The sequence below is a fragment of the Manacus vitellinus genome, unplaced genomic scaffold (assembly GCF_001715985.3).
Source record: "Manacus vitellinus isolate BGI_N305 unplaced genomic scaffold, ASM171598v3 scaffold_69_pilon, whole genome shotgun sequence".
NCBI classification, from domain to species: domain Eukaryota; kingdom Metazoa; phylum Chordata; class Aves; order Passeriformes; family Pipridae; genus Manacus; species Manacus vitellinus.
In genome coordinates this window covers 1,074,724-1,086,858 of record NW_021940749.1, presented here as the reverse complement: position 1 = coordinate 1,086,858, position 12,135 = coordinate 1,074,724, and the positions used below count along the sequence as shown (strand labels likewise).

At 39.8% G+C, this 12,135-nt stretch overlaps 1 protein-coding gene across 1 annotated transcript in view; it reads right to left on the bottom strand.

Annotated features, from left to right (window-relative positions):
* Positions 1-676: 676 nt before the first annotated feature.
* Positions 677-12,135, bottom strand: part of PRDM5 (PR/SET domain 5) — a 53,891-nt gene continuing 42,432 nt past the window's right edge. The window contains exons 14-15 of the mRNA XM_029964047.1: positions 4,717-4,821; positions 677-908 (exon numbers count right to left, since the gene is read on the bottom strand). Of these exons, the coding sequence (XP_029819907.1) occupies positions 744-908; positions 4,717-4,821 (270 nt within the window). The 3' untranslated portion in view covers positions 677-743. The remainder of the gene's footprint in view (positions 909-4,716; positions 4,822-12,135) is intronic.

The following is a 12,135-nucleotide window of genomic DNA, read 5'->3' as shown; positions in this document are numbered from 1 at the left end:
GTATGAATACAGCACTCAAACTGAATTGCTCAAAGCTTTCACTTTAGTTCCTGTTTCATGTAACCAGAAGAAATAAATCCTCCTCTATCTCACACTTTATGTTGACAGAATTCCACAGCTTCTGTACTCATACATTTTGGCACCTTGAGAGTCAATTCAAGTTAATGACTTTCATATAGCAATGAGAAAGCTGTAAATAAAATGAGACAAAATCACGTTACAACAAAGTGCAGAATTATGACATGGATAAAACGAGTCTGGATGTAATCAGCAATCAATTGGAATGACACATTCTGTGTGGTTTCACATTAAATAATTTTAATGGAGCCTTGTAGCTTAGATACAGAAATACAATTGCAGACAGCCAAGGGTTCAGTTGCAAGTGTCCAGGATTTCCAGGTAATGCTATTAATATCTACATTTCTAGGGATGTAATTAACAAAGACAAGTTTGCTTAAAGCTTTTTTTTTGCCTTTTTTCTTTTTTCAAATGAAGATAAAAAATTTTCCCCGAGTTCTTTTATCTTCAACTTTTTCTTTTCAAGTTATGTTATAAATCAGGTGAACGCCTTTCTTTGGTTTTTTTTTTTTTCTACTAGCATATTTTTTAAAAAGTGGGGGGGGAGGGAAATCACATTCCAGTTGTTTCTCCTGACTGTTCCTCCAAGTCAGGTGAAAAGCCTGGAGTCTGCACGTGTCCAAATGCAGCGCTCTGGATCCATTCCTCTCCCCGAGGCCGGTCAATCAGCTGTCGGTCTCCCCATGGACGTTTTCCATGTGCACTTTGAGGTAGTCGTTCCTTGTGAACTTCTTGTGGCACAGCTGGCACTCTGCCATGGGCCGGTTGGGGTTGTGGGTCAGCTTGTGGCGGATCAGCATCTTCTTCAGGCTGAAGGACAGGTCACAGACCTGGGGCAGGGAAGGCAAGGCAAAGCCAAACGAAGCGTTACAACTTGGAGCACAGAAAATGCACCTCACGTGACATCACTGAAGGCACAGCCACACATACCTGCAGTGCTTAGTAAATGAGCTGGTCTTTGGAAGGACAACTCCTTCAGAGAGCACCTTAAAGATCATTATTCTTGTTTGCTGGGTTGTTTTTTTTTTTAAACCTATTTTTCTATCTGGGATGGAGAAAAATTATGACAAAACATCACAGGCCTCTGCTAGTTGGACTTAAATGAAATATTTCCTTCCTGACCTCCAGAAGGACTTTTGAGCTCGCTCAGTTACAAGGAGTGAGGAGTGAGAATAAAGAGGCTCTGAAGACTGCAAAAAAGGTTAATAATTATTATGAAGGAAACATCACTGTTCCAGTGTCTCTCTGCCTGGCCAAGAAAATGGAAGACATCTAGCAAATGAAGGTGAATCTCTTTTGTTTGTTGTCTGGTGTGCTGCTTCCCTTCCTCCACTGTACTCCAAGCTGTCCAGTTCATTCTCCATTTGAATAAATGGATAGAGGGAAGAAGGACTCTGCCATGCTAAAGCCATCACTTCTTATAAAAATCCCAGTGCTGAAGTTAAAATAAAAAACATGAAAGGTTAAGAAGAAGCTCAGCCAAGAAAAGTTAGCATTAAAAGTTAAGGCATCAATTCAACTAAAACCATGCTGTTATTGTCATATTTACCTTTCATGCAAGGATATATTTGCATGCATGAATTTCTGAGGAAAAGGAAAAAAAAACAAGGAAGTATGCTGCTGATTTGACAAATGGAACAGGCAAGACTCATATAATTAAACAAGAATGAACACTCATAGGCTTGCAAACTTAAAACTCCAGGTTAATTCCAGACAGAAATCTCTTTCATGCAGAAAAAAAAAAAAAACAACCTCTCAGAACCCAGGACAATCCCTCTTCAGAAAAACAAAGCTTTAAATTCATATTGGTGTCAAACTAATGAAAATGCTGAGTGATTCCTGATTCCTTCGGAAACCGAGACAGACCACTAGAGCTGAGTGGATAATTTTGACCTCCAGTACATGTATTTTATGCCAATTAAGGCAAAATCATACAATGACCATAAAAAGGGCAATTGCCAGAGGCAAGTTTTTGTCCCCAGAATGTTTCCCCAGACAAGGGCACTGTATGTGCTGTTGCAATGGAACATTTTTGGCTTTATGACATGACATAATAACGAGGACTTTTACACAGCAACTTTAACTGTCCAACTTTTTCCCCCCACTGTATAATCACCTCTTTCAGACCCAAGCAACAGCCACCCTTTTGTTATGTGTCCTTCTGTCCCTTCAAGGCTCTGGCATGTTGTGCTACCTTCCTTCTTCGAAGAGAGCATGGAATGCACAGGATTATTAAAGACATGGCACATCCTGTGCTGTGCTTATGCATAAAAGTTTTGGGGATTTTTTTAAGAGTTTGCTCCATATATTAATTTTTTAAGCAAGACTGGTATTTTGTAGATTTACAACCACTCTTGCTAATGTGCACTCGAACTCCAATCAGTCTCTTCAAAACGATCAAAGTTTTGGTCCAGTAGGGAGGATGGAAAAGACTGACATTTGAAAGTAAGTGCAGGGTCAGCTGGAGGCAGAGTGCAGGGAAATACTGTACTGGACAGAAACCAGGACAGGCAGCACTTGACCTTGCTGCCCCCAGAAAATCATCTGTTGTCTCTGAGGCAACTGAAGCTCAATTGGCCTTCCAGTAAAAAAACAGACTGGTCCTGAGAGGACAGAAATGTAATACATCAGGAAAAACTGCATTTTGTACCTTCATATTTCAGTTATTCTCACTTTCCTACGTGACGTGTATCAGAACTTTCATTTTAAAATGAGAATATTCAATTCCCACTGTTATCTGTGGGGTGCAAGAGCTTTGGCACACCGAATTCTCTTGACTGGTAGGACACAGCAATAGGTACATAAATACACTGTAGCACCTTCATCAAACAGGGTACAAGGATTAGTCTCACATGTAACTCAGTCCTGGATGGTAATACCTGTTCCATGTGCCTGAGAGAGTGAGACAGGAAAACACTGGTTTTATTTCTGATTCTAGAAACAAATTTTTTAAAGCAAAAACACAGCCTAAAAAAAATTGGGATGTGGTATTCCACAGTCAAGAGTCTGGGGAGGCTGTTGCCATAAATTACCACTCAAGTCATTATAAGAAAAATAACATCTACAGTTTTCTTGAGCAGGATAAAAAAATTGTAGGTGAGAATAGCTGAGTGTAAAAAGAAAATTCAGTATCAGGTAGCCCACAATAAATGCCTCCCATAGGTACATTTTTCTGTAATTGTCCACTACTGGTTTTCCTGTAACTTCTACTGAAACATCTGGTAACATGCACTGTGTAAGAGAAGGACTAGGACTAGACACAGATTCCAGCTGTTTCTAGAAATACTGTGATCTGAGAAGTTAAATTCTATTTGATTAACGAGGAAAACGGAAGGAAAAGTTGAAGCAGGAAAGTATGTTTTCATGCAACTCCTACTTTAAATTAAAGAAAGGAAAAAGGAATAATATAGAACCACCGTATCAAGTCAGTCTGAAAAAACCACACTGAATCCAAGATCAGTGAATCTTGGATCCACAGTGTGGGAAAAACTGCATTTACACTGCAAGCTGGCCAGCAGCTGATAAACAGTACAGCAATCTGAAGAAGTTATTGACAATGATGTGGAGTTAGAGAAATCCTCCAGGTACTATCTAGAGCCAGACTGAGATTATCCCAAAAGAATACAGCAAATCTCCTCACTTGTAGACATCAGCAAAATATTTTAGCTGAACTTTTCCATGAAATTAATATATTTTATTCTCAACGAAATGACATCAGATTATTCACTAAAAACCAGAACAGTTAACAGACCCTTGCAACTCTTCCTGCCAAGCTGTTATTCTAATTTTGCATCTAATTTCAGAAGTTTCTGAGCAAATTTACAGCTGCTCAGGTTGAGCCATCTAGGACATAACTGAAACCTGGCAGCCCTGTGACAGATTCATTAAGAGCCAGTATCACAACACAAAGTTCCTATACTAATTCTATACCCTGTTCTGATGCCTTCCCCTAAATCCTTGAGCAACAGCTTACATTTTGGCATTTAATAGTTCTGCAAGACATAATTTCCCACCATTTTCTGCACATTCAGCCTCCCCACTACCTCCCAAAAGCTGAGATGTCGTGTACAAATGGGGTGTGTGAAGGAAAGGTACCTGACAGTGATCTATGGACTGTAACATGATAGGCTCCATTTCAGCACTGCAAGTGTGCACAGCACCCCAGATTGTTCCACTGAATGACAGAAAAATGAGCAGATGTTGAAAATATCAGACCAGGTTTCAGTAGAAACTGGAAATATTTGTGTCATTCACCATCAGAATCATTCAGACTCCATGTAATAAATTAGATCCCTTTTCCTACATAAGCTAATCTCCAACTATTAACCTGTTGTACAAATTTATATGGGAACCCAACCAGTGTGAATTTGTAACTTGTAACATCCAAATTGCATTAATAATGGTGAAAATAACTCTTGTGGGATCCAAACCCATAAAATAAGAGGGTGTGCAATGCTCTTGGCAACCGGAGAGGGTACATAAAATTCCCTGAATGGCCTTTCAATGTCTGGCTAAACAAAGGCCAGATGAAGTGTAACTTTATGCCACAGCCAAGAGGTGCAAGGCCGTGGTCTCCCCGGAATTAGGTCCCTCTGCTGCACTGGAGGCAGGCAGACACAAAGGGACAGCTGGACTCACATCACACTGGAACGGCTTCTCCCCGGTGTGGGTCCTCATGTGCTCGTCCAGGCCCCGCTTCTGACTGAAAGCCTTGTTACACTCCGAGCACTGGTACGGCTTTTCCTGCATGGAATGACAACAGGGAGTGAAAGTGAGTCAACACAGAGCCCGAGTCATTAAAGGGGTGGAATTCCATGCTGGATGGTGCAAGTTTTATATTCTCTCTAAGGGATTACAGTCAGTGAAAACAACAGAAAACGACTTTCAAATGATGAAGTGAAAGCTGGGAAAGCTGGGGCCTGACAGTTTCCACTTCAACACCCACTTAGGAATTAATTATCTGTTCCAGTCCTTCAAACGCAGCCATTTTGGGAGTCTGCTTTTTGTCACCTGAAAGGTACAGAAACGTAAAATTCCAGTCTACTTTCCTTTATCCTCCACAAATGCTTAAAATTATCCATGAAACTTCAGGTTTGTTAGCAGGTTTCCAAGCAGAGAAAGAGGTGAAGAGAGGAAGAGAAGGTACAAGGAAAGCTTGTGGCAGAGTAAAAACTTCTTTTGAGAAGTGGTGACAGAAGGTTAATCACATATTCATTGCAGAATCTCAAAAGAAGTGCAGATAGCAACCAAGCCATCTGTATTTTTATTAGAACTATTGGTTAGCAGCTACTGTAGCACATGATGTTATAAAAGTTGCAGTCTCACTGACCTCAAAGAATCAGAAATATGTAAGGAAAACCACTTAGGTAAAGATTTTTTTCTTTAAAGTTCTTCCTGAATATAGAAATTTACATAAGGTGTAATTCCACCTTGATTCCACAAAAGTTACCAAAGAACCGTATGGAAACCAACACCAAAATAAATCAAACATAAAAGTTATCATTATGGCCCTGCACATGGTCTCATTACAATTTTAATGCTCTAGAGGCACCTTTAGTTTTAAATCAACTATACTTCTTTCATCCTACTTTTTCCTGTGGACTCTAATTCTGTATTGCTGAAGTTCTGAAGAAGGGTATTTTAGGCAAAGTAAACAGTTTTTACTGCATTAAATTGAAAGCAATGACTGAAAAAATCAGTAGGCAATGAAAATGTTAAATCTATGAATTAAGAAATAACAGGTGGTGAAGTCAAAGTCCTTTCGGGAGATAATGTGGGACTCAAGGATTAAGTGAGACAGAACAACTCAGCCCAGGTGTTAAAGCAACAAAGAGAAAAAGTTCTCTGGTTATTGAATCCCTATTCTCAGAATGTTGGGAACAACCAGGTCTCGGTATATTGCTGAATCCTGCCAGGATTCACCAGCACGAGCCACACACCCAACACAGTGGACTGTAAATTAGGGCTGTTCTGGGGATATCCCAGTCTCTCTTTAGGGCCACTCTTTGCAGGTTCAGAGACCCCAGCAGGGGTGAACACGGGGTTCTTCATTTTGGAGTCCCCTCCCATGAGCTCTCCTAGAAGAGGCAGCGTCATTTCCATGATTCCTCAGTATAAAGGAAAACATAACAAATTCCTTGAAAAAAACCCCATCATCTAGACCGAAAACTTCATGTCACAGGGACCTTTGATAGACTGACTGAAGGTTTCATGGAGCAGGACTGCATTTCCAAAGGAATTGTATGAGTAAGTCATATGAAAAGCAGGTTTGTGCAACAACCCCTTAATTGGTTCTGCATTGTGGTTAACACGAACCACATTTCTGTGAGTTCTCCAAAACCAGCCTTTCTCTGGGTAGGTTGTTGCACAGAAAGTGCAAAGCAGAGTATACAACATGTACATCTTAAACACCTCTGGAAACACTGACTCCTGCAAACTGCAGCGGGTGGACTCGCTCCCTTCTATCACCTGCTTCTTCAGGTGCCTCAGGAGTTGACTGGATTAGGAGTGGCTCGTCCATGCCAGAGGGAAAGGGACTGCAGGATTCCATTCTGGAGAAGGAGCCATTATACACTCTGGGAAGCTGAAGCCACAAACCTGGGCTGGCTAAATTCCCCCACGTTTGGGTATTTGTATTATGCTCTGTGGCAAAAAAGGGTGTATCCAACCATCCCCTTGGCATTCGTATTCCAACTCCCATATGTAGTGCACGAAGCACATCCAGAGCTTTGATCTAATTTTAGATCCCTTACATCTGTATATTCCAGTGAGTTCAGCAGACATGACTGCGATTCCCAGCAGCCTCCTCTCCCCAAAGCAAAGCTGCCCTCCACTCACATCTGTGCCTGTCTCAGTAATATCAGCAGTGCTGCCCAGAGCAAAACTTGGCCCTGTGTGTATCTCCAGAGAAAAAGTCTTTTTTTGTTATTGGTTTCAAAGAAGACATCACTGTCACAGACTAAAACCAAAACATTCTGTGCCTTTTCCTTTTCTCTCTCCTCCTTCTCCCCCCTTGGTATCAAATTCCCATTGCACAATACTTGGAGAAAGCAACATGTGTAACATGGAAAAGATGATGTTTGCTTGGCATAACCACCACTGCTCTAAACGTGAACAGAAAACACAAAAGAGACAAAAACCACACCAACAGGTCTGAAAAAGTTAATGCCACCTCAGAAGGACAGCAGGGACCAGAGATGAGATTAGAAGGAAGCTGGACACATTTAAAACACGAAGCAAAGGGAAAAACCTGCTAACTGTCAACAAAACAGGAGCTCATTGCAAAGATCATCCAAGTCTGACTTCAGAGGAGTCAGCAACTGCTAGAACTATAAATCTGCCCTCTGCTGAAAAAGCATCTGCCAGGCCATGACTGTGGTGGCAGCAAAGCCAAAGGATTACATGTGTTTTCTTTTATTGATGATACAAACGAGGAAGGGAGCGGGGAGAGCGAGAGGCAGGATGGAGCTGATACTGCAGTGATTTAATATCACAGTTTTAAGCATGCCAGGTATAAATAGAAGTAGGTAAGTCAGGATTTACAACCTTCCTGCCTCTAAACGAGGAAAGGCCAAGCAGAGCCCAAATGGTATTCTGGAAGGTGCTTTGCAGTAAGACTGGTATGTACCTTAAAAGCTCCCATCTCTGATGATTTTCACTTCACTATGTTAAAACTGAGAGGAAATCAACATTTTAACAGCTCTGACAAATCAAACGGTGCCTGCAATACAAACTCATCTGTCTGTGTGTGGCTGCATCACAAACCACACCTTGATTTGCCACTTGCACCACCCTCAATGGCTCCACAAAGCACGTGTCCAGAGCATCCTGCAACCACAGCACACGGAAACATTTAAATGCAGAATATCTGAACTGCTCTGTAGTTGACTGTATCTCCCTTAAGAAATGTAAGTACATTATGTATATCAGCCTAGCACTAGTGCATGTGGTTGTTCCTGGAAACCTGGTAAAATGCCTCAGGCAGGTAAAACATTAATGACTTTGGGAGGAGTGTCTCCAACTTACTTTTCCAATCTGAATTTAGAACTGTTACATGAGCTCAACAGCAGCGGTGAGACATATATGATCTGAACACTATTATATCCAAATAAATCTTGGCTCAAGTTTCAAATAAATGAGAGTTAAAAACAGTTCTAGCAACTCTTTCAAAGAGCAATTTAAAACCGAGCTGAAGTCACGCTCAAGAAACCTTATTCTTCACTTTTTGGTTAAGCTAATTTATTACAGTGATTTCAGATTTATACCACTCAGAAAGTGAACTTGACTACCAAAATGTTACTCAATAATCCCTTTTAACTGACATGCAAAGTACACTGAAAATCCCAGAGCTATCTTGGATCTAATTTCTCTCAAGCTAGTATTTTTATATTCTACTGAATTCAGCAGAAAAAAAGGAAAAGCCTATCAGATCTTATATTATTTGTAAACATTTACAGTTGTGACATGAATGTGAGAACACATTGCCAGACATGAATAATGATGACGTTACAGGACACACACACACAAAAAAATTAAAATAATATTTTCTTCTCATTATTCTAAAACAAAGCTTTCCTTTGCTCCCAGAAAGCCTTCTAATGCCTGCTCATGAGATGTAGATACAGTAATACTGTCCTGCTTTCAAACTGCTTTTTATGTGGACTTTGAAAATATCTGTATTACTCTTAATGAACATCATTTGCTGCTACATGTACTTGCATTATGACTTGAACAGAGGGTTAATAAAATTGTTCCAAAAAAAAAAAAAAATCAGCAAAAATGGAAAAATGTGGCCTTGAATGAACAAAAAAGCTAATTTCTCTAGTAGAAACCTGGAATTCCTACAGCTTTGCCAATCTGAAAATGCAGGAAATCTGCTTTACAAATGGGGAGGACAGTGACAAACTCCTTCCAAAAGCGTTCCCTAAAGGGTGCCTCAGGCACTGAGAACACAGGACACTGCCATCAGGGAGCAATGCTAAGTTTAAGTCAGCTGTTTATTTCACATAAACCCTTTGCTTTGTGTGTTTTAAAATTTCTCCTAATCCCAGTAACACTTTGCTTTAATTATTGCTAATTATTAATGTCGATGTGTCCCTCAGGACCCCTTTGGCCACTGGTACACGAAATGTATCAAAAGAGGGTGGCCAGAGCAGGTTCCATCCTGCCAAAAAAACCACCTGAAGGCAAACTGAAGGAACGATTTAAGGGCTACACCAGCCTGAAAAGCAACGTCTAAGGGGTTTGGAAACACAAGGCAGCCTAACATGGGGCTGATGATGCATAAAGTAGCAGCTCCCATCTCAGCTGAAGGGCTGGGAATGGAGGTATAATGCAGCAAGACGGGAAAGTGCCACAGAAACACGGATGGTTTACAGAGCTGATGTTTAGTTACGTTTCAGCCCTAAAAAAACCCCAGACCTGAGGTGATTAACATCAGGAAAAAGCCACCACTGGTGCTTTCTGTGAGGTCATCACCACTAGCAACACGTTCCCTGGTGAGACAAGAGGAAAAGTCACTTAAGATCACAGATGGTGCAAGTTAATGGAGGCCAGTTTTGTATCTGGGTGTGAAAAATGTGCAAGAAAGAACAAGAGGTTCTCTCAGTAATTGGAAGGTTTGAGGAGTTACAGCAGAGACAGAGACCTTCTTAAACCATCAGACTTGCACTGAATTCCTAAAGTAACACTAGCACAGGAAGACAAAGGTTGATGAGAATTTACAACTCTACAGAAATGGTAGGGATTTCAATCTTATAATGATTAGAACTCAATTAAAAAAAACAAATCCCATTACAACTACACATTTCCTCAGTTGAGAAGTAAAATCCTTTTAAAAAAACATTTCCAATAAATCCAATTCCAGTTTCAACTTCCCTGTTGAAACAACTGTGAAAGAATTTTGGCAGATTTAAATAAAAAAGTGACTTTTATTAGAAGCGACTAATGTTTTTGTTAGAACAGGTCTCAATTAATTCAGTATTAGGGTTATTGATAAAAATACCCTTTTTTGCAATAAAATTTATTATGAAAACAAAAACTTGCATCTTCACTGAAATTCCTGACAGAAAAAAAAAGTATGTTTCTTAAAAAGCTCCAGTATATGCAATTAGTTGGACTTTACCAAATCCTTAACTTCCCATTTTCCATAGTAGTTCTGCCTACTTGCTACCTATAAGCTGAAAAGTTTTTGTTTCTTTGGGGTTTTTTAAACTTCCAAGGTCATTTCTGCTTCTAAAGATGTAGTGAAGGAGGGTTTATTAATCAGCCCCGATGAAAATTCAATACATGTTCGTTTGCTCCTGGAAAAAGAACAGTATCAATATAGAAAAAGTACATTTTCACTCTACGAGGAAGGGATGATCATCAGTCACCATTCCATAAAAAAGTGTGAAAATATAGGTGCAGTGGGATTTGAACCTTCTACACTATGTGTACAGACACAGATTCCACAGGCAAGGAAACCACAGCCCTGGCAAAGTCATCATCCTCAGACAGATGTTTGGGAACTCACTCATATCTCACCAATGGGGAAATACAGATAAAATCCAATATGGAAAAAAAATTCAAAATTCAATCAACGCTTCATATTATTTCATTACACACTGTCATGTGCACAGAAGACTGTATTTAGTACCCAAAGGCTTTTTTTTTTTTTTTTTGACAATAGCATTGTATGCTGCTTCTGGAACACATGACCCTTTTGCAAACTTTAAGCCCAAATATTTCCTGGGAAACACAGAACAAGTGAAATTATGTCACGATTGTCAATATTGTTCTGGTATTATTTTGTATTTAGTATTATTTTAATGTTCTTCTGGGTTAAAGAAGAAAAGAGGGAGCACTGTTAAGTTCCCTATATATGTATGTACACATGTATGTGCATATGTAAATATATACACTGGCCAAGCATCAAGTAAAGTTAGTTGCAGAGTTACAAAAATATGCTTATCACTTAATTTTTGATGCCTTGCAGTATAATCTCTGAACATTAGGTGCTTTTAAAAAACTTAATTATGTGTTTTAAAATAGTAGACACTTATGCATGAAAAAAAGAAAGTCACCTACAAATATACTGAAATGTCTGTAGTTTTCAAATTACCTCAAAAATGTGCAATTTGAGCATTACAGGCAGCCTTCCACCCACCAAAGTCAGATTTTTAAACAAGCCATAAAAGTTACATATATGTTAGGTGGAAATATGGAATATGCAAATCAAGTGATGAAAAGCCATTTGCAGGTTGCTTCCACTCTTGCTGTTTTCCATCACTGAAACCAACTGTAACGAACCCACCACTTCCAGAAGTAACTAAAACACCAACCTGACGTGACAATAACCCTGGGCACTTATCAATGACCACATTTCCAGACATCAGCAATTCTACTGCAGCCACATTCGGTAATTTCTGCACATGTTTAAGCTCAAGCTCTGTAATGTGATGTCAGGCACTGACTAAAGCCTTTGGAAGGAGCTGGACTGCACTGCCCTGGGAAGGCTGGAGTCTGCATGTGCTTCCTCCAAGCTGCTATGGTCTGTAAATTCATTTCACCAACAACTTCAATGAGTTCCTCATTTACCTTTTCCTAGGCTGTTATATTTCTCCTTAAGGAAAAAAAAAAAACCCAAACCATCAAACCATAAACCAAACACATCTACTTTCATAGAAACAAATCAGCACTCAGGTGACATTTTAATATTAGGGGTTGGTGTTTCCTCCCCTTCCATGCTCAGTGGGGTTTTGGCTTTCCTTCTCTGTTGACTCCAGAGTTGGAGCTGACACCTGTGGCCACCCAGGTTGTGCTCAGTTTAGCAGCTGCCAGACCTTAATCAACTTTCTACAATGATTTTTCCAGCAGCCTTCCCTGATCCACACCATCAGGTTTGGCATTTAATCCCACTGGTAAAACACATCTAGATTTAATCTCTACAACGACATTTTCCTTGTTCAATGTCAGAGTATTACTTTTAAGCTACTTCAGTTTTTCTGGCCAAAAGACCAGACATGCTTTTAAAGATATTTATGAGAAGAGTGCTATGATTGTGTTTATTTCTACATT